The 21695-nt window shown below is 36.8% G+C and overlaps 1 protein-coding gene across 3 annotated transcripts in view; it reads left to right on the plus strand.

The window, feature by feature from the left end:
• Window positions 1–20778, plus strand: part of MPHOSPH9 (M-phase phosphoprotein 9) — a 42398-nt gene extending 21620 nt beyond the window's left edge. For 2 of the 3 annotated variants that reach the window (XM_077834692.1, XM_077834693.1), the window contains 16 exons: window positions 424–546; window positions 1204–1655; window positions 2859–3017; window positions 3104–3191; window positions 4207–4422; window positions 7102–7149; window positions 7714–7778; window positions 10944–11045; window positions 12695–12832; window positions 13655–13830; window positions 14794–14958; window positions 15310–15430; window positions 16315–16418; window positions 17355–17605; window positions 18906–18974; window positions 20124–20778. In XM_077834692.1, coding sequence (XP_077690818.1) covers window positions 424–546; window positions 1204–1655; window positions 2859–3017; window positions 3104–3191; window positions 4207–4422; window positions 7102–7149; window positions 7714–7778; window positions 10944–11045; window positions 12695–12832; window positions 13655–13830; window positions 14794–14958; window positions 15310–15430; window positions 16315–16418; window positions 17355–17605; window positions 18906–18974; window positions 20124–20225 — 2379 coding nt within the window. In that variant the 3' untranslated portion in view covers window positions 20226–20778. Of the gene's footprint in view, window positions 1–423; window positions 547–1203; window positions 1656–2858; window positions 3018–3103; window positions 3192–4206; window positions 4423–7101; window positions 7150–7713; window positions 7779–10943; window positions 11046–12694; window positions 12833–13654; window positions 13831–14793; window positions 14959–15309; window positions 15431–16314; window positions 16419–17354; window positions 17606–18905; window positions 18975–20123 lie in introns of those variants that run through there. The other variant, XM_077834694.1, reaches the window with a different exon arrangement.
• The last annotated feature ends 917 nt before the right edge of the window (window positions 20779–21695 follow it).

Consider the following 21695-nt stretch of genomic DNA (forward strand, 5'->3'; position numbering starts at 1 on the left):
AGTGCTGTTCTTCAGCCGTTCACTATAGATTGCTTCTCCTAAATGTGTAGCCATTATTGTTTTGAACGAGCAGCAACCAGAATAATTGTTTTATTGAGCTCCTCATTATCTTCAGTCTTGTAATGTCTACTGGAAACTAATCTGCCTTTAACATGGGTTTAGCTGAGAACAGTAGAATTAAAATTACCACCTGCTTTTTATCTTGTTTAAATACTTCAGGCATTCAGAGAGAGAGAGAGAGAGAGGCTTACTGTTTACTAAGGATTTATATATATTATTGAAAGCTCAGTGATTTTCCATGGGTGCATTAAACAAGCCCTTCCTAAGTTCTTCATTTTAAATGAAATGTATTAGGTGAAGATTGCTTAAATATCATGTTTGTTTTAATTTGGGAAACAATTAGCAATTTTGTTGTTTTTTAAGTCATCTTCTGGTGATGAGATGAAACCATCGTTGAAGGATATTTATCATAAAAAACAAAGGGAAAGCAAGCAGCCGCCAGAATGGAATCTCATTTCTCCAGCCCAGCCAAGTCACCCACCAGAGGTAACATTTATTTGCACATTAATGCCTCACGTTTGAACAGAAACATTTGGCATGTTCTGAGATTTCAGACTGGTGATTCGCTCTCATTTTCCATTCACAAACCAAGTTCCCACTTTTGAAACAAAGACAAGATGTAGGTTGTGCAGATCTTCATGACCTTATCTAACTGTATCAAATGCCATGATATCTGATTTTCCCTCTTCTTCCTTGAATCATCAACAAAATAGTTAATCACTCTTTAAGAGTCAACCTTGTTAAGTTTCAGAACCAAAATCCCTTGAGATGATTAGGGACAGCACACCTTTCTTGCGGTTATATTATCACATTCTCTGCAGTCTTGGGCAGATATCACTGAATTCGATTACATTTGGCTGACACTTTAAAAGTTTTCTTCACAACTACAAGTTCTAGAGATCGCTCCTTTATTAAAATGAAAACCAGGAAGACAAGTAGCTGCCACCAAAAAAAAGTGCCAGCTCACTAAACTGTTGCAAGTCCACCCAGTTCTACCCTTGTGTATTGCTACCAAATAACTGTTGTAATACTACTTCTAATAGTTTCTGCAGTAGATTTGTATGTCCTTCTAATGGGTTAAATGATTCTTCATTCATAAAATCCAATCATAGTTTATTAGTATTGTAATTATTTATTTCATAGGTCTTAACACTAGATCCAACATTGCACATGAAACCCGGTGAGCAGAATCCAGGACATTGTTTTGTCAGTGCTTTTGGTGAGAAGACTCCTTTTTCTCCAGACTCTATAGTGGGTCCCACTTTTTCAAGTCATTCCGACACTGATTCATTTTCACATACAAGCAATATAATTTCACCTCAACTAGGTGGTTCTCCAAAACATACTTCCAGCACTAAAGATTTACATTTGGACCCTTGGGAAAATAATGCATTCCAAAGTGAAACCAAGATTGGCTGTTCTTTTCCGATGCCATATGCTGATACTAGTAATGATCTGTTAATCAACACTGATGAAGAAAGTTTAACTTTAACTCCATCTTCGATCATCCAGTCCCAGCTTTCATGTGCTGACAACAATTTACCAGAATATAGTATTTCCGTGACTTCCTTCGAAGAGCCGGTGATGTTGTCAAAGTAAGCATTTTTGGCTTTTGTCTTATGTAAATTTAAAAATTCAAAGTTCAGCAGAATGGAGGGAGAGGTTGGATTAGCTCAAAAAAACACTGCTAGAATGTCACTTAAAGTTTTTTTGGGTAATACAGATTTGTGCATACCCTCTCTGAGGTAACTAAGAACGTAAGAATGGCCACATTGGGTCAGACCAAAGATCCATCTAGCCCAATATTCTGTCTTCCGACAGTGGCCAAGGCCAGGTGCCCCAAAGGGAATGAACAGAACAGGTAATCATCAAGTGATCCATTCCTTATCGCCCATTCCCAGCTTCTGGCAAACAGAGGCTAGAGACACCATGCCTGCCCATCCTGGCTTATAGCCATTGATGGACCTGTCCTCCATGAATTTATCTAGTTCTTTTTTTGAACTGTTATCCTCATTTTACAGATGAGGAAAAACTGAGGTTCAGAGAAGTGAAGTGACTTGTCCAACACCGCGTTATTGGTTGTGAGAGCCATTAGAACCCTGTCACCCCATCCCATGCACAACATTAAACAGCTTGCACAGGAGGTAACATGACTGCTAACGTCTCTGTGCCTCTGTCACCATTTATAAAATGGAGATGATAATACCTATTTCACAGAGTGAACGTGAGAAGTAATATGTATAAAACATTTCAAGGGATAAAATATATATGTATTATTATTTGTGGCGCCCTGCTAAGAGGAGCAAAGAGCCACACTATCCAATGAAAAGCAAATATCCCTTCGCTCCCTCTTTTTAAGCTGTATTGCTTTCCTCAGAGACCAAGAGACCCAGTCTACATAAGGGGGGTGTGTGTGTGTGTGTGTCTTTTCTAAGGGATCATGGCTTGGAGGTAGTTTTGGAGTTTTCTTCTGTTTTTTCCCCCCTATTTTAATTTAGCATGCATATCTTCTATTGGTCTGTGCGGGCAGAGAGAAGAAAAGTCTTGAATTTGTTAATATACATATGTACGTATATACAAGCACTGAGAGCTTGATCCTAGACCAGTAAAGCCAACTTTCTCTATTGACCTCAATAGGAGCAGTAGATAGTCCTGTGTGAGAGAAGTCCATGTAGTAATAAATATGGCAATGGTTTTAATGTTAGGTTGCCAGTGGATGGTAATGTGGACTAGGGTAAGATTTACATTCAGTAATGTGGAAAAAGCAATATTTTTTTGTTCTTAATTTTTAAAATCAGGATTAGGCAGAACTTGAGGAAAAAACATGCCCGACACGTAGCTGATCTACGAGCTTATTATGACTCAGAGATACATAGCTTAAAACAACAACTTGAGGCAAGCCATAAAACTGCTTCATCTGAAGAGCTGAAGAAAATCAATCGAAATCTTGTTGATAGGTAATATTTGTTTTTGTGACTATAAGGGAAAGAGTTTTTTATTGTATAAATTCTTTGGTAATTTAAAAAAAAATTTATGCCTCTAGGTGTGACCAGTTAGATGCTGCTCTCAATGAAGCTAGTACTCGCCTGAGAACCCTTGAAAATAAGAATAATATGCTAGAAATGCAAGTGGTAAGTATATATTGTGGGTAACATGGATTAAAGTTGGTTGTTAAGTGAAAAGGTAAGAATGTGCAACTATTAAAAATATAGATTAAATTGATAGTTATATTGGCCTCATCCAATATCACATAATATTAACAGCCAGATCATATTTGCATAGACACTACGTTCTGCACCTTTAGAACCTCTTGATCTACAAAATCCCCATCTTTTGAGTGTCATTTCATTCCAACCACTGCCCATTCTCATGCAAAGAAATTTTGCCATCATGTGAGTTCTCTCTGCCATTTTATTCCCACACTCCCTTCCCAGTGCATGATGGGCAAGCTGTGCTCTACAGATGTGATCCTCCTTATCCCTGATTGTTAACATTTCTGTTTGGGGTTTGGTTGAGAACCTTGACCTCTGTAAATGTTTAAACTTTATTATTTGTAAATAACCCTATCCCCCACCTTCCTTCCAATTTTAGCAAGAACTAAGGTTCACCAATAAAATATTAAAGGCATGTGTTTCTGATCTCTCTCTCTCTCTCTCTCCCTCAAAAAAAAAAGGGGGGGGGAGAAGGCTAAATACAGTAATTACTTCCTTTTCTTATTTTACACCTGGGTGATGAGGCAAATTTCTTGTGCACTGAGGCAAAAAGAACTATCCCTATAGCTTTATTTACGCTACTGTAGGTGGTAAAGGCCCAGCTGGGTCAGAATATATGAATCCTCCTTTTATGACCCTCAGCTTTCCTGATAGGCCTGGGCCTGTTCTTTCATGGCTATACAGCAAACTGGTTCCTTGCTAAAGAACAGGAAATATTTTTACGAGATGGAAATTGAGTGTCTTGTCTTGAATCTTAGTTTTATAGTCCAATGCATTGCACTAAAGAAAGTAGCTTAAACTTTTTTCAGTTTCTGTGCATTACTAAAAACTAACTTCTGCTTTCTATCCTTGTAAGATTTAAGATTATAACTTTAATATTTAGAGACAAAATATGTTATGTAAATGTTTTAATGAACCTTGGGTTTTTTTGTAGACCGATTGGAGAGAACACTTTTATGCAGTCAGTAATACTTCCAAAGTTTTGCAAGAACGTATTGAAGAAATGCGTGCAAGTCATAAAGAGAAGGATAACAGTATCAGCCGACTAAAATCTAGGCTTAAGGATCTAGAAGAAGCATTTGAAAAGGCTTACAAGCTGTCAGATAATAAAGATGCCAGGTTAAAGGAAGAAAATAAAATGTTTCAAGATGTAAGTGAGAAAATAATTAATAATGGTTTACAACTGCACAATATTACACAAACTGTAAAAGTCCTAGGTGCTTTTGGAATAACGCTTAAAATTTACTGCAGCAAAATCGATCTTAAGTGATCAGCCAAGGGACCAGGAAAATTCAGTCCTGTGGAGGTGGCAGTTAAATAAAGGTTGAACAAGATTATACTAGAAATATAATAGATATTTTAAAATTGTTATTTAAGAGACCAAATTGTTTACTCAAATTGGTCATTCGTTCAGATTTGATTATTTTGTTGTTGTTGTACATACTAAAAGAAAAGAATATGTATAGTATAACTCATCTTGTATTTTTATTACTTTTTAAACTGTTAAGATTATTTTACTGAGATTATAGAGAAATTAAGTATTATTTATACCCTTCAAATCCAGATGGCTAGGTGTTGTTTTGCAACAGCAGGGAGACAGATCTCTAAAGGCTCTGCCTACTCAGTTTCTTTTCTGTCTCCAGCAGTCAAATAGCGGTGCTAGCTTAGCTTACCATCTGTGTGTCTGGTAAGGCAATATTTTCTGAACTAATTTTAGAATAAGTTTCTCATTGATTTTTTTTTTTTTTAATTCACTGGGGATGAGCTGACTTTCTGTATTGTAACTCTTTGTGGTTTGTTTGGATTTTGTGTCCGACTGCAGACCAAATTAATAGAACCTTGCTCTCTAGCTTTTCATTATTACTTTATATTAAAATTAATCTGTCTTTACAGAATGGGTGTTAGCAGTGTGAAAACGTATTGGGAGCTTTAGCTCCCTTTTTAGGATGGGATTCTGAAAAGTGCTCTGTGTTGGCCAAAATCTTTCCTTTTAAAGTGAGTGGGAAATTTGACCATTGACTTCACTGGGAGCAGAGCAAAGCCAGTATTGAGCACCTTTGAAAATCCCATCTTTGGGTAAGTAATTTTTGTTTCCTTTTTTCTGACTACTTTCTTGACATTTCTTTTATAAGAAGTTTTTTTATATTTTGTACTTTTAATAAAATTCATTTTAGAAAAATCTAACATACTCCAAGCAGGGTAATGCTAAAGCACACAAGGTTTATTAGATAAGTCAACAAACTGTTAACATTATTTGTGCAAACAAAAAGGACTGCAAATATTTTAGAAATAAAGCCTACTAGGGAAAATCTGACTTTCTGGACTTATCCAGTTTGTGTACTGTTATACATATGCCCCGAATATTTAAAAGTATGTCTGCCACTGGGAATTGGAAGAAAAAAGTGAATTTAAAACTGAAACAGCTGTCAGCAATAAAAAGGGTAACTCCTGAATAGAGACAACTATATTGATCAATAAACATGAATTCATTAAGAACCACTCCACAAAATCATTTCTTTATATTGTTCAGTAATATTCTTCTAGGGTGAAAGACTCCTCTCAAACCCTTTTTAAAGCTTCAGCTCAGCAAAGCACTGGATCTTAGGGCTTAAATATGTCATAAATGGTGTAGATGTTCTTGCAAGCATCCTGCTCAGTGATGATTTTTCACCCGTTGTGAATGAGGAGATCCATATTAAATATTTTTCAGGTGTTGTTGGTCCCAATCTTGCAAATTGTTCTGCAACGCTGCATTTGTGCATAGCCCCATTGACTTTAATGAAGCTCCATAGGTAGGCAGAGGTGCCTGTGTGCAAAATTGTTTGCAGGATGGTGGCTGTAGTCAGAAAATTGCTCTATGTTAAATGACTTGGGTCCACATCCTGCAAACTCTGACTCCCACAGTTAAGCTCATGGGTCTGCAGGATCTGGCTCATAATTCTTTTCATATTAATTTTGTTCAGTTTACATTTAAAAGGTTTTTCATTTTTATTCAGCCTTTAGTCAGTTTTATGGCCCAGACTCAAATATTACATTATCTGGATTGCAAATACTCGAAGGGACTATGTGTCTTAAGAAAACCTGTTTCCACTGGATTTTTTGTGTGTGTGTAAATTTTCAATAGATCGTAAAGCTTCATAAAACAAAAGTTTAACAAACCCTAAAGTTCAGGCTTAACTGATTTGGCAGTATGTTTTCAACTTTTTGCCTCAAGTAAACTATTCTTCAGTTCGAATAATTTCTACGTTTAAATCTTAATAGTCAAGATAGTGCAAGGGACAATGAGTTGAAACAGAGGGTGAGGGGACGTAAGGTGCCTCCTTATTTCTATATGCTCTTCCTGGGGCCCAGCGCTGGAAGGAAAACAGCCTTCTTGCAACTTGTACATCTCCTCCACTCATGTGCAGGTGGGCTGGTGCAGGCAACCAAGAAATGGTTGGCTTATCCCTCCAGTGTGCCACCCACTGGCACAGAGGTTGAAATAGTCTGCTACAGACATAGACTGATAGCAAACTGGTGTACTAATTCACCAGAGCAAATGGGCAGCCAAGGAGAGAAGTTTAACTCTCTTAAGTCACAATTCCCTCATGTGTCTTCACCTTACATTTACAATCAGAAATATACAGTCTAGCCTTACCGTAGTGTAAGGGAGCAAATATGCTACAATTCTTATTTTGCTTGTAGCTAAATGGCTTAAACTTAGTTTTTGTAATTGGTCTTTTGCTTTAGGTCAATAACTTTAAAAGAAATTAAAATGCATATGAAATTATAAGAGTTTAGTTTTCCATTATGTTTTAATTTTACTACTTGCAGTTTTTTTTTCTTTTAGCTTCTGGGAGAATATGAATCTCTTGGAAAAGAACATGAAAGAGTAAAGGTAAGTAGGCATGGATTAATTATATTCTAAAAACTTTTGAGTAAAAAGTCTTTGTATAGTTTTAATATATATATTTTTAAAGGAGTGACAATACTGGAATGTCCAGATATCCAGCTATAGGTGAGAGGATAATATTTGAATCAAGGGAACTAAAGGCAGGGAAAAATTTGAACAGCCACAGTATTAGGCCCAGATATATCACCATGGCACAGAAATGCATATTAATTGGATATTTTAAGTATTTAAAAAAGGATTACAGGGATGAATCCATATATTTTAACGAATGGCTTCATAGTATGTTTGCAATGTCAAAGAAGAAGGAAGAGCATGGAGTTTAGAGTACATCAGATGAAGAAGGAAATGTTATTGTTTATATGATAGTCTAATCATAGGCAACAAGGGTATTGCAAAGTCAAATTGAAGTCTAAGGATTTTTTTTTTACGTAACTCCCTTTCAAATAAAAAGGTGACACACATTGTAATTTTTCAATATAGATGAAGTTACCCATTTTTTCCCTTATAAAGTATCTGCACTTGTTCCTTTTTTCTTTGTATATTTTATAGGATACATTGAATGCAACTGAAAATAAATTGCTTGATGCAAATACCCAGATTTCTGATTTGAAAAGGTAAAATGTGAAAGCATCTTAGTACTATCTTAATAATGTGAATCTAGGTTATAACGCATTTAGCATTTAATCCTTGATAATGAAAATTATTGCAGATCTTTAGATGCAGTTGCGATTTGTAAAAAATTAATGAAGCACCTTTGTACAGATATTGAATAATTTTATGTTACGTTGCACAAATTATAAGAGCCTACTTATTTTACAACACTTTAAACATTTTTTGCCTCATCAGGACCTCCTCCCAATCTGGAATGAATGGGTTGTCTCTCTTCTTTCTGTTGTCACTCAGTTCAGCCAATCCACTTGTCAAGCTTTTCATGCCAGAGTTCTCTCCTCAAAAGCCCTCATCATCAGCCTACCAGTCTTTGTTCTGGTTTTCAGGAATGTGGATGCTGACAGGAATTTGCAGTTCAAGATTATGGCACCTAGGCACAAATAAAGGACAGGAAAGTGTTCCATGTATAGAGCAGGAATAATACCTCCTGTGGCTGTCCCTCCTGCTATCTAGACCTCTCTCCTGGCTGATAGAACTGCAATCCATTGAATTTACACTTTCTGGATATGTATCAGGCAGGACACATGACCATCAAGGGATGAATGTTGGGGCCAAAGTCCAGCCAGTATTGTGCATGGGTACAGACTACTGAAAGTCTGTCTCATATTTCTCAACAGTTCCCTTGCAAGCCTGCTAAACAGAGCATTCAGGGAGGCTGGCAGGGGAAGAGGGACTTTACTCTGGGAAAGCTCTAGTATAAGCCCCACAGGATCTCTTTGAGCTGACTTCTCTTGCTGTGTGACTCACTGTGTTTCTCTTTTGTGGGTAAGTGCTGTCATCCCTTCCCTCCCCATGTCCATTTGAGCATCTGGAGTCTCGCTGTTCATAAATCAGAAAGATTAGGAGAGATCGGGAAATTACAATTTTTCATGTACATTTTTGTTTGTTGTTTTTCACAGTGTTACTCTTAGGATGGTCACCAGTTTCATCTCCTAGTCAATTCTAGATTTCATTGCTGCTAAGCCATTAACCTTCCATTGCTTTGTCTAAAGCCAGACTAGCCAAAGAGAGAATTTGGGACCATTTTGGGTGTTGTCATGGCCCTTTTATATATTTGTATAATTCGCAGGTTTTTAGGAAGCCAAAATCCTTATTTATTTTGTTCTGGGTCCAAAAAAAAAGGGGAAAGAAGGCCTCCTGCTTAAGCTTTGAATTTACTCCTCAATCAAGAAAGTATACATTATTAAGCATTTGAGAGTTTTAAGTCCAGAAAGGGTGTAGAGACATCCCAAGCTGACATGGTGTCCACCTGTCTAAAAGAAACTTACTGGTCATTCACCTGGCATCTATCTACACTTTTTTTAGGTATTTCTCTGAAGATTGAGGAGCCTTTGCCATACTTGTATTCTGTGTTCTGAGAGCAGGAGTCGGGGCAGTTCAGTCTAGTATTTCTTTTGCGTTGCCTGTTTCTCTCATCTGGTTCCGTGAACTGCTGGGGCATAGACCATTCCAGATTGGAGGAACCTTAATGGAAAAGGATATTTTGTTTTCCTATCTGAAAACTGTATTTCTCTGATGGATCCCAGTATCACTTTTCGCGGTTACTTGAGGTGGATAACTACCACCTTCTTACATCATGGGAGGGCCTTGTCTTTGCCCCCTAGATTTTAGGAAAGCCTCCCCAACTACTGGCTGTTGGCAACACAAGTCTTCTGCTCTGGGCTCTACAACCCCCTCTCGCAATGCAGGCTAGCAATTTCACACACCCCACTTTGATACACTTGAGTGCCCAACCCTTTATTGATTGGACACCCACAGTCTACACTGATCTGCTGCCTCCATGGAAGCAGTTCACCTCAGTTCACCATTCTCCTTAGCACAAAGGACTTAAATAAAATTCATTTTGGTTTTACGTCTAACAGAGTTTGAGATAGGCATTCAAATAAAAGCAAGTATAAAGGTTTGGGAACATAAGGATACAAGTAAAAGAAAAACATATACAAAATCTTTAGCTTATACTTATTAACAAGTTACTTTCCTGTCTAATACTATATTTCTTACCCAATGGTCAGTCCTTGCCACGTTTGTCCAGTTCAGGAAGCTACGATTCACCTTTAATGAGACAGCTCCCACTTCCGCTGGCAGAGTATCTCCTCTGTAATAGAACAAATGTTGTGCCCTTTCCCGAGGGGATTCCTTTATTCAGAGACTCTTCCTGGAGTTCTTTTGTCTTTACAAAGCCTGCACCTGGTCCAGATAGTAACCATGGGGCTGGCTTCACAAATGTCTGTTGTTCCCAGTGTTGATTGAGTTAGCTCTGAAACCTGCCTCGCCTCATGTGACAAATTCAGCAGTTTTGAAACCTAATATTCTGCATTTTATATGTATCTCTTAAATTATTTCCCTTACAAACATTTCACAGTAATCATGACAATCAGCTAGTTCCTAGCTTTCAGCAGAGACCACTCACAAGCTCTTTGATGAAATATTGAGAAATGGTTGGACACAGAGGTAATATACATGCCTGGGCATGTCTGTGTCACAGTCCCCCAATTTAGAAGCCCACCAGGTTTTGGCTTTTTCACTTTAACTCTGATTGCAGGTTTAATAGAATTCTTGCTAAGGTTTGATTAATAGAAGGGGTGGGCTACTTTGTGGGGGAAGGCAGGTGAAAAGGGAGAGCTATAATGTGAAAAGTCTGAACAGCAGGCTGGGTGAGTTACCTGAGTGACATGTGAGATGAAGATCAGAATGGGGGAGCTCTTTATAGAAATCCACCTTTTCAAGGAGGAAAAGAGATTTTTTTTTTTCTTCCTTTTGGTGAAGCTAATTTTAAAAAAATAGACTTCATTCAGCTAGAACCCACGTAACCTTACTAGTATTTTTAAATGGTTTTACACTTGGATGGAATTATTCCAGGGAAACATATTTTTTTCTTGCCCTCCATTCATGTTGTTTAACTTCTGATTAGGCAGAGCTTGGAATCATGTACAGTGAAGTATCTTAACATACTGGTTATGCTCCTTCCACCTAAACTCCACTAAGGACATTAAAAAATTTAAAAAATATTTAAAAAATCCCTATATTTTAATACTGTGTAAGATCTAATAACACTATCTTAAACTTCTTTTTAACCTCCTTATAATATGTCTTCATTACTTCTGCATTAGAACAATTTCAAAACTCGAAGCTCAGATCAAGCAGGTAGAACATGAAAATATGTTGAAACTCCGTCACATTACTGAAAGTCATTTAAGAACATCTCATGCCAAGTAAGTGAATATTCTGTCCTGTGAAAAAGTGGGTGATGTGTTTTATTGAGCAGTTTGTCTGTTTTGGCTGAAAATCGGTTATCTAATGGTAGACTGTAGCAGTTGAAGGACGTTACATAATCTAGTATATTATATGCCAGGAAATGATTAAAAGATCAAATAAAAAATATTGGCGTCCAGCTTTGCAAGCTTTACCTGTACAATCCTTACTCTCATAAGTGGTTTCAATTACTTCATTGGGATTACTTAAATGAGTAGAGATTACCCTTGTCAGTAAAGGTACACAGTAGGAAGCATAAGATCTGAACCTGCAATTGGACTATAAAGGCTCCATGTTATTGTACCTTTAATACTTTGAATCAGAAAGGTGTACGTGACTCTTTAAATTTTTTAAAATAACATTTTACAAGTGTCACTTACATTTATGTGGAAATTAGAGTGTAAATTTTGCTAGAAGAAGGGAAAAATTGGGGTGTGCCTGCTTTGCTCCTTTGATGTATAAAGCAGGCCTCAAAAGTTTTACCTTCATCCGTTTTTTTAAATAATAGAAATGTTAGATCATGACTTCCTGTTTGTTTCAATTTAATACTTTTAATTGGTGCTGTGGTGTGCACTGCATGTTAATCTAATGCATATGTTTTAGGACTGTCCATTGGTATGTACATTCTGATATAGAAGTACTTCAGAGAGCCAAAGTGATCAGTGATAGCAGTATTTTCTTGGATCTCAAAATTTTTCTATTCAGGAACTTCAGAAATGTACCAATTAGCAACTGGAGGGATAGTTTCTATTGAGGACTAGTTGAATAGCTAGAAAATGGGGATGCCTCCAAAATAGGAAAAATGGAGAAACTTAAACATTATGAGACAGATTTGCCCCCACTGGTGTGTAGGGAAGAGGTGCAATTTGCTGAAGCCAATGTAGAACTGGGGATGAAATCAGGCCTTATAAATTGATAGCACACCTAGAGAAATCATCATTCCATTTAAACAAACAGCAGGATAGATTTAAAGAAATATCATTACTGTTCTTGGTATTGTGTGAATGATATGCTGTTATTCTAATTTTTGGGTACTTTTTAGTGAATCTATATATAAAATCACTTTTTTTGGTATTTCTAATCTGTAATTTTTCAGTTGAAAATAGTTGGTGGCCTCTATTCATCACTCCTTTGTATTATCAGTTGTGCTCTTTCTTTTTAAGAAATATATAGGATGAGACAAAAGAGAAGTAAAGAGTTGGAGGCTTTAAACCAACAGATTCACCTTAGGTACAATTATATCTTAGTTTTGTAAAATTCATTCATAATCTTTGAGAAGAAGCAAACTTGGTATCCGGCATTTGAAGTCAGAAAAGCAAGTGTTTCTGTAAGGAAGTATAGATCTGTGGAAAATACTGCCTTCTAAAACTACTTTATAAATAATTGCTGAAATTTGAGTGTGTGTGTTTTTTCTTTCAATTAAAACACTCACTTTTTAAAAAGGTACTTATTTCTCCAAATATTTACAAATTTGTAATTGTGTATTGGAATGTAAGATCTTTTCTCTCTTTGGCTAGTATGAGTGCTATTTGTTTCTTTGTTTTTTTTTTTTAATTTCAAAACCAAAACTTCAAGCATTTCATAATCCTGAAGCTTTTCACTCCAATAGCAAGCTGACAGCTTCTGATGTAAACAGACGGAAGTGGTTGATACCAGGGGCAGAGTATTCAATCTTCACAGGCCAACCGTTAGAAAATCAAGAGAGCATTATGGATAATAGACTTGAGGAAACCTACATTCCTTCTAGGTAAGATAGCTTCCTGTAACCACCACCCTCCACTCTGATGTAGTGGAGAATCAGAGCAGTTGTATTTAAGAAATAAGTATGCAATTTCTGATTTTAAAAATAATTTTCTCTAAAATTGACTGTTCTTGAGTTTTGTGCTTGTATTTATTTACTAAAGTTCTAAAGTATTTATCCATTGCCTGAAGTGCTATGCATGTTTTGAAAGAACCTACTAATCTAGTGTGAAACAGGCAGGGACTTTCTTAGCTCTTAAAGGTCTTTTGGCCCTTGAAGGGACCTAATCGGTATATCTTGTTCACTGACCAATTGTCATTGTCTTTATGCCTTCTGGAGTGTTCCACTTCAGTTCCTTGGTCATCAAAGGAGTTCTCTGTTAGAATTGCACTGGCATGGTTGGTTGCAGCTCTGCTGGTTCTGCAGACTTCAGTTTTGATGAGGATGTCACTCTGTCTTTTTAGTAGTTTGCCTTGTTCCTCGTACGTTCCTCCGTCTCTGTCAGGGTATATTTGGTTTTAAGATTTTGCAGAGTTGATGTTTGAAAAGTTCTAGCTCACCAAACTTCACTCATTTCCACTATTGCTCAGATTTGGGGGCTCAAATCATCCTGTAACTAATATTTAGAAGTCAGAGGTTTCTGGATGAAATAAAGAACATGATAAGAATTTCCATTTGGACTGTTATAAGATGACACAATACTTTTCACCAACAAACTGTGAAGTATTAAATTCATTTCTGTGCGAGTATAACTCTCGGTTGACATTTGTATCGCCTACTTACAGTATAAAACCTTGGTTCCTCATATGCTGCTTTTATATATTTAAGGCACCATTCTCCTCCTGAAAAGGACCCTTCACAAGAAGACTCTTCAACAAATGTAATGGCAAAAAAAGAAAATGAGGCACCAGACACACCAATCATGAAAGCCTTTAAAGAACTTGAAGAGGGAAAAGCATTTAAAAGTTGGGGCACACAGACCGAAAAAGAAGACACTTCAACTAGTAAATTTATTTATATTCTTGGATTTGTCTTGACTTGCATCCTCAAAATCACCTGTCCTCCGTCCTACCCCACCCCCTTTTGTTTTCAAGGATTAAAATTAGTCTGGCTCAGGTGAAAAGGGTAAAAATAGTTAATAGCTTTGCAAACTTTGTGAAGTGTCTTTGTGTATCCTAAAACAGTGCTCTGTAGTTTGCCAAACAAAACCTGAAATAATAAAGCTAGCTGACTTGTTTAAAATAGTAGGAATGCAAAAAATTCTCTATAGCATCATACTGGTTCATCTAGTTCAGTGTCCTTTCTCTAGGGGAAATTTATATACACTGAGGATTAAGAAAGTTCCTGCTGTCTTTGCACCCACCTTTGTTTTGTTGTAGTGTAACATCTAAATGTTGGCATGAAAGATGGCATGTATTATATGACTGAGTAGACTTAATCTCTTCCTCTATGGTGCTGGAGTTACAGGTCCTCAGTACCTCGTCGCATCAGGCCTTTATTACTCAGGAGCCAAAAATATGGATTTAGGAGCCTAAATTCAAGCATCTAGGTTTGAAAACTTAGGTCCTGTTCAAACTCCTGTCTCTCAAGATACTTGTGCTACCCTGCTTTCTGTCTTCTGTTTCTATTAAGTCTGTACTATTTCTCACTAGCTCAGACTTGTCCTGTTTACCTTCACTTTAAACTCAGTTCTTCTCTTCTATATCTGTGCTGCAGAACAGCTCTCCTCATAGGTCAGGTTAACATCTTACTTCAATGAATATCAAATATTGATCAATTTCTAGTGGGAACAGGACTTAAGCATGTACAGCTGGTTAGTATAACACAAACCTACTGATATGGGAAACAGCTGAGATGGAACAAGTACCGGTTTGAGTACAGTAGGGTACATGGGGACTGAGTGAAGGAGAATCTTCAATATCCTGTGTAATATAAATGTTAACTTCTATATGTTTGCTTTGTTACAGAAACATCAAATCGACGTCAAACTGTTGGATTTAATGAAAGCGCTTTTAGTGCTAATGAGTCCCCAGAGAAATGCAGAGATCAACAAAGATCAAAAAGATATAGCTCACCTAGTGGGCAGAGGTCATCATCCCTCCCACCTTCAAACAGGAAGGCAAACACTCCAAGTAAGCATTTTTGTGTACAGGGTTATTGTGTCTCACTTCAAAATGCAATGTATTTAAATAACATAAGGTTGTGTTACAAACAGCTGAAGGTAGGAAATTTAAAAGTTATAATTCTCACACTGTTATGGATTTTCTGAAAAAAGGATTGCATACATGAGCTACAGACTATGTGAAAGCTGTAACCTTACTATCATTTGTCAGTGTGTGACACATACTTTATATGATTTGAGAGGACAATACTTCATGAAGAACTTTGAAAATTAATTCTTTAAGACTTGGGATCAAATTGTATTAAGAAAAACTATTTAAATAGAAAAAGTGTTGGGCACTTAAATCTTTTCTCCTCTGCAGCAAGAAGAGAAATAATGCTGGCACCAGTGTCAGTGACATACAGCCCAAAACGATCTCCAAGAGAAAACCTGTCTCCAGGATTTAGCCACTTGCTTGGCAAAAACGAAAACACAGTGACTAGGTACACATTTGTAAATATTAATTTTGGAGCAGGGTTTATTTTCTGATAGTAGTTACACAATTTATGGGCTTGATCCAGCATACCCATACTTTTGTGAATAGTTCTTACTCGTGGCGGTAGTGTTATCACATTTAATGTGAAATACTCATATGAGAGAGGCCTGGTCACTTAAGTAAGGGTTTGCATGACTGGGACATATATCTGAAGTCAAGTTTGCTTTTTGAAATAGAGGAAGAATAACCTTGGATTCCCCCCAGTTAGCATTCACCAAGGTGATATGTCAGGTATATCATATTTGATGGAATAATATTGACAGGGAAAAGACTGTAGAGGCATTGTCCTATGTCTACACAGAGTAAATCTGGGTCAGTTTGCAGGGATACAAGTGATGCCTTAAAGAATGGGTAAAAGAAAGTAAGCATTTAGAGCTCTTTTTCACTCCCCCAAAGAAACTTGTGTGGAGACTAAACTTACTACTGAAACAAAGGGTTCTCTTTTTATAGTAAGCTGGATATCCTGTTTGGCAGAGCTGCAGAGGGAGCATTCTGATTCTGGAGGTGGGGTACAGGGCAGGCATACGTAAGGAGGAGGAAAAGGAAAGTACAGCATCACTCTTAAGTGTAACATTAAAGTGCTCTTGAGAATGGGAGTCAGGCCTCTTCCTTTAGAAAGAAACACGTTGCATGATTCAAGGCCTTTGATATATGGAAACCAAAGAACCTGAGGGTGGGGTTGTAATTAGGAGAATCCAGAGGGATCACATTTTCCATTGAAGAGGAAATTGTTTTTAATATGTAAAAGTATAAAAAGAAATACCAATTATAAAAAAATTGTCTCTGACAAGTAGTTGTCTCTTCTACACCCCTCCCCTCATCATTCTGTAGATTCAATATACTTCTGGATGATTTGGAAACTGCTCCTACCTCTACATTACAACATAGCAATCCAAGAAAACAACTCCAGTTTCTTTCAATAGATGATATAGAAGGTAATTTGTCAGAATGGGCAGAATTATGTTTGTTTGTTTTTTTCATCCTCCTAAAGGGAACTCTTTTTCTCCACATAGCTTCCACTGACTAGATAGGAGGAATCATGACATTTTTCTAATAAAGCTCTATCTTTTATTTTGCAATAAATAAATGCAACAGTAATATTGCTTGTAGCTGTAGAAAATTACTATTATTACAGTAAATATTTAATTTTTATGCACAAACAATAGAATAACAAATAATTCAACTGAAAAATAAGAAAGGAAATACATTTTCTAATTTAGTTAAGCAATGTATGTATTACGAGGAACCATGTCATTGTATGTATTCAATATCCTTAATGAAGGATCTGTTTCTAAGTGTTGCATACAAATAGTTAAGGGTAATTATAATAATAAAGCTAGTTAATTTAAATTTTTTAAATAGTTGGATGAAAACATTATTTTTAATCACATTTTCATTAAAATACTGAATGTATATTTTATATTACATTTTAAATTTTTAATATTTTTAATATTCAATCATGTTTTTAATTCTTTAACTATAATATAAAGAGGAGTCTGAAGCTACGGTGAAATATTTTTCATTACCTGTATTAAATATTCTGGTTTAATATTGTAGTAAATTATTTTGTTGTAAATCTGAGATTACTAAGGTCTTAACTCATCAACAGCGACTAATCAATATTGCATAACTTCTAGCCAAGTTTAGCTTCATCTTGAAAGAATTCTGATAATATCATGAGGCATAATTAAATACATTAGTAAGTTTTAGTAGTGAAAGCCTCATGTGAATTTTTGTGCCTTTGTCTGTGTCCTACAGAATCACAGTGATTCATTGCTTTTCCTATGGTTCACTTTATGTTCTGTTATGTATAATACATTATATATAATGGAGAATTTAAAAAAATAAACAGCACTTTCATCTTTTCATAGGAAGGCAGCATTCAGCTAAAGGCACTGACAGCTGTGTTAAACATAGTTCTTGCACTGAATCTTTGCACACTGGAATGAAGAAAGGAACTGCGGCATCTGGTTGGGAAGAGAGGAATATACAACACAAAAATGAACAAAGTATTCGTCCACCAGTAGTACCTTATGATGCTGATTTCAAGTATACATCAAGAATTAAGACATTGGCTGAAACTGAGAGACTTTTTGATGAACTCACACAAGAAAAGCAACAGGTAAAAACCGTTTTTTCCCTAAATTTATGAATAAATGCTGAATCCATCCGATGAAGTGAGCTGTAGCTCACGAGAGTTTATGCACAAATAAATTTGTTAGTCTCTAAGGTGCCACAAGTACTCCTTTTCTTTTTGTATAAGAGAGAGGCTAGTGAGATAGCCATATAGCTGCACTATGCCTGGCTCAAACCAATTCAAAGTTCCCAGAGTTGTTCTGACAATGCATCGTCTTCCTTACACAGTAAACTTCTGCAAAAAGAAAAGGAGTACTTGTGGCACCTTAGAGACTAACCAATTTATTTGAGCATGAGCTTTCGTGAGCTACAGCTCACTTCATTGGATGCATACTGTGGAAACTGCAGAAGACATTATATACACAGAGACCATGAAACAATACCTCCTCCCACCCCACACTCCTGCTGGTAATAGCTTATCTAAAGTGATCATCAAGTTGGGCCATTTCCAGCACAAATCCAGGTTTTCTCACCCCCCCACTCTCCTCCAAAAACCACACACACAAATTCACTCTCCTGCTGGTAATAGCTTATCCAAAGTGACCACTCTCCTCACAATGTGTATGAAAATCAAGGTGGGCCATTTCCAGCACAAATCCAGGTTTTCTCACCCCCCCACCCCCATACACACACAAACTCACTCTCCTGCTGGTAATAGCTTATCGAAAGCGACCACTCTCCCTACAATGTGCATGATAATCAAGGTGGGCCATTTCCAGCACAAATCCAGGTTTTCTCACCACCACCCCCCCACACACACAAACTCACTCTCCTGCTGGTAATAGCTTATCGAAAGCGACCACTCTCCCTACAATGTGCATGATAATCAAGGTGGGCCATTTCCAGCACAAATCCAGGTTTTCTCACCACCACCCCCCCACACACACAAACTCACTGTTTGTGATACTGATACTCCAGTCCTTTGACTCTTCTACGCAAAGTCATATTCTGCAATTGAGCAGACAAATGGGGATAGAGGGTCTGAGGTGAATTTATTTTGCAACAAGCCAAGATTTAAACTAGCCTTTCAGAGATGAAAGGTTTGTGCATTAAACCATTCCAGCATCAAATCAGAGTGCGCTCTTCTTCAAAGGGATGTTTGTGAGGGTGGGCAGGAGTACACATAATTACATAGTATGGGACATATTATATAGTTACACAATATCTAAACAACTACACTGCACATATATCTCTAACCTATCCCTGACTTTCTTGGAGATTAAAGATTAGGCAGTTTTTTATACTGGCTCTTTAATTTACAGCTGCGATATTTTGTGTGTTACTAGATTGAGGCTGCATTGAGTCGAATACCTGGTAGTGGGGGAAGAACAACCTTACAAGCAAGATTAAACCAGGTGAAAACACTTATTTCTGTGTATCTGACTATTTTTTTCAGTTAATCTCCCAATACTGGAAGTTCAATCTGTATTCTCTGTTTTGCTACAGAATAAGGTATGGTTTAGTGGATTGTAACAGGAGCTTTTCCATACCACTCTACAGTGCCCATGAATTGGTTTGAATCTTTAGCTTTTATGGAAATTGTTTGCCAGTTATCGTGATGTCTTAGGACTAAATCAAGAAATGATGGGGTGTAAATTAGATTAAGTTAAAATCACTTAGAACTACTGATATGTGTAGTTGTTGTAAGTTAGTGCAGTGGTTTTCAACCTTTTTTTCAATTGCGGATCCCTACAATATTTCAAAAGGAGGTGTGGACCCCTTTGGAAATCTTAGACATAGTCTGCGGACCCCCACAGCTCTGTGGACCACAAGTTGAAAACCACTGTTCTGTGGCAACAACAACCTTTCACAGAATCCTTAGACATAGTCCACGGACCCCAGATTGTAAACCACTGAGTTAGAATACAGTAGAATCTCAGTTATGAACACCTCAGGAATGGAGGTTGTTCGTAACTCTGAACAAAACATTATCGTTGTTCTTCCAAAAGTTTACAACTGAACATTGACTTAACACAGCTTTGAAGCTCTATTATGCAGAAGAAAAAGGCTGCTTTCCTCCCCTTTTTTTTAGTAGTTTACATTTAATACAGTACTGTACTGTATTTGCTTTTGTGTGTGTGTCTGTCTCTCGCTGCTGCTGCTGCTGCTGCTGCCTGATTGCATACTTCTGGTTCCAAATGAGGTGTGTGGTTGACTGGTCAGTTTGTAACTCTGATGTTCATAACTCTGAGGTTCTACTGTGTATCTGCACAACAAATGAAAGTATAGTGGTAGCTCAGGTAGGAACACGCATGCTAGCTTGAATCTAACTCGCACAAGGAACAATAGTAGTGAAGATGTGGCAGCATAGACTTCAGTGCAGGCTAGCTGCCTGAGTACATACTCAGGTAGACAAGATTCCTGGTGCTAATGGAAAGCTGTTAATGTATCAGAAAAGACACTGATGGAAAATGGGGACAGTACCAACATATTAGTTTTAGAAGGACCATTACTTGTAACTGTATGATATTGAATGTATTATCTTTTTCAAATGTTTTCTTTAGGAAGCCTTGGAAGATCGCTTGGAAAGGATTAATAGAGATTTGGGCTCAATCCGTATGACACTGAAAAGATTTAATGTTTTACGTACCTCTGCAAATCTTTGAGACTTGTACCTATTAAATTCAGATATGCTTTTGTTTGCACTAATGTATAATTATGCACTCAGCAAATGCAATTTGTTTTGTATTTTTGTAAACCCTCAATAGTAGTTTTACAACCATGTTATCCTTACACACAGCAATATTTTGTACTTCAAATAGCCACATATATTTAAACATATTTTCTTACACTTGAGAAATCAATCTGTTAATCGTGTATTTTACTATTTAAAAAAAATGTGAATTATTTTTAAATAGTGTATAAGAATTCAGTTTATAATAAGGAAGTAAAGTGAGGCAGCTTGTTTTCTGAACAAAATCATGTTGTAATCTTTTTGCAGTTCATTTTGCTCACCATTTTTATAGAGATTAATATCTACATTGTAAATAATAGGTACTATGACATTTTGAACTTTTATATTATGCAGAAAGCAACACAAAGCTTCTGTGGTGAATATAACTACAAGCATATGGTAAACACCTTTTATTTAAAATATTGTAGCTTTGTTTTTAATTTGTTGTGACATATCTTAAATAAATGCATATCTGCAAACTGGAATTCTATTAAATGTCCATTTGTATAAATGCATAGAAAGTAGTTATACAAACTGAAGATTTTTTTTTCAGAATTGTATTTCTTGTGTGAATGGGTGAGGATATTACAGAGCCACGTGAATTAAAAATTATTTCTTTAGTGTTGAGACTTACTAATTAATTTAGAATCCTGTTGGAAATATCCAGGGCCAAATTCTGTTCCATGCCATCTGGTCTTGTCCTTATATATCTCAGTGTTGGTAAATAAGAACTCCCCTCCCAAGAGGCTTGGAGAAGGAAAAGTATACGGAGCTCTTCAAGTGTTTAGGGCTTGCACAAACTGTGTGGCCTTTATCTCAGACTGTGAGGGGCAGCTTCTCACTGTGAGCCTAAATTAATGCTGAAAAGGGGTTTTCAAGTTACAAGAGGGTTGAGTGTTGAAGATGCAGAGCGCTGCAGAACTACATGCATGGCAGCATCGGTAGAGGGCCTTCTATGTATGGAAATCTTGTTCATGCCCCTCACAGTCTGAGATAAAGGCCACACTCTCTGCGCAAGCCCTAGACGCTTGAAGAGTTCCATATGTTTTCCCTCTCTTAGCCTTTTGGGAGAGTAATTCTTGTTCTCTATTCTGTCTCTTTGTAATCATTAGGAGTAATTAAATGTAATGATCAATGTAATCACTCAAAAAATCTCCACAGGTATCTTCCCTTGAGGAAATAGTTTGCTATAGTAACTGTGTACTTAATGTTTCTACTTTGTCTTGATAAAATTCACTTCTGATTATCTCCTTCACACACACACAAAAGAGAATTGCACACAATGAAGGGATGTATAATGACTCTCAGAAAATAATACTTGACACAGAAATGCATTCTGTACTATGCTTCAGCAAGTACATTGTATACGAGTGAAAGAGGGTTGAGTTCTGTTTCATTGTGG

The sequence above is a fragment of the Eretmochelys imbricata genome, chromosome 15 (genome assembly GCF_965152235.1).
Source record: "Eretmochelys imbricata isolate rEreImb1 chromosome 15, rEreImb1.hap1, whole genome shotgun sequence".
In the NCBI taxonomy this organism is placed as follows: domain Eukaryota; kingdom Metazoa; phylum Chordata; order Testudines; family Cheloniidae; genus Eretmochelys; species Eretmochelys imbricata.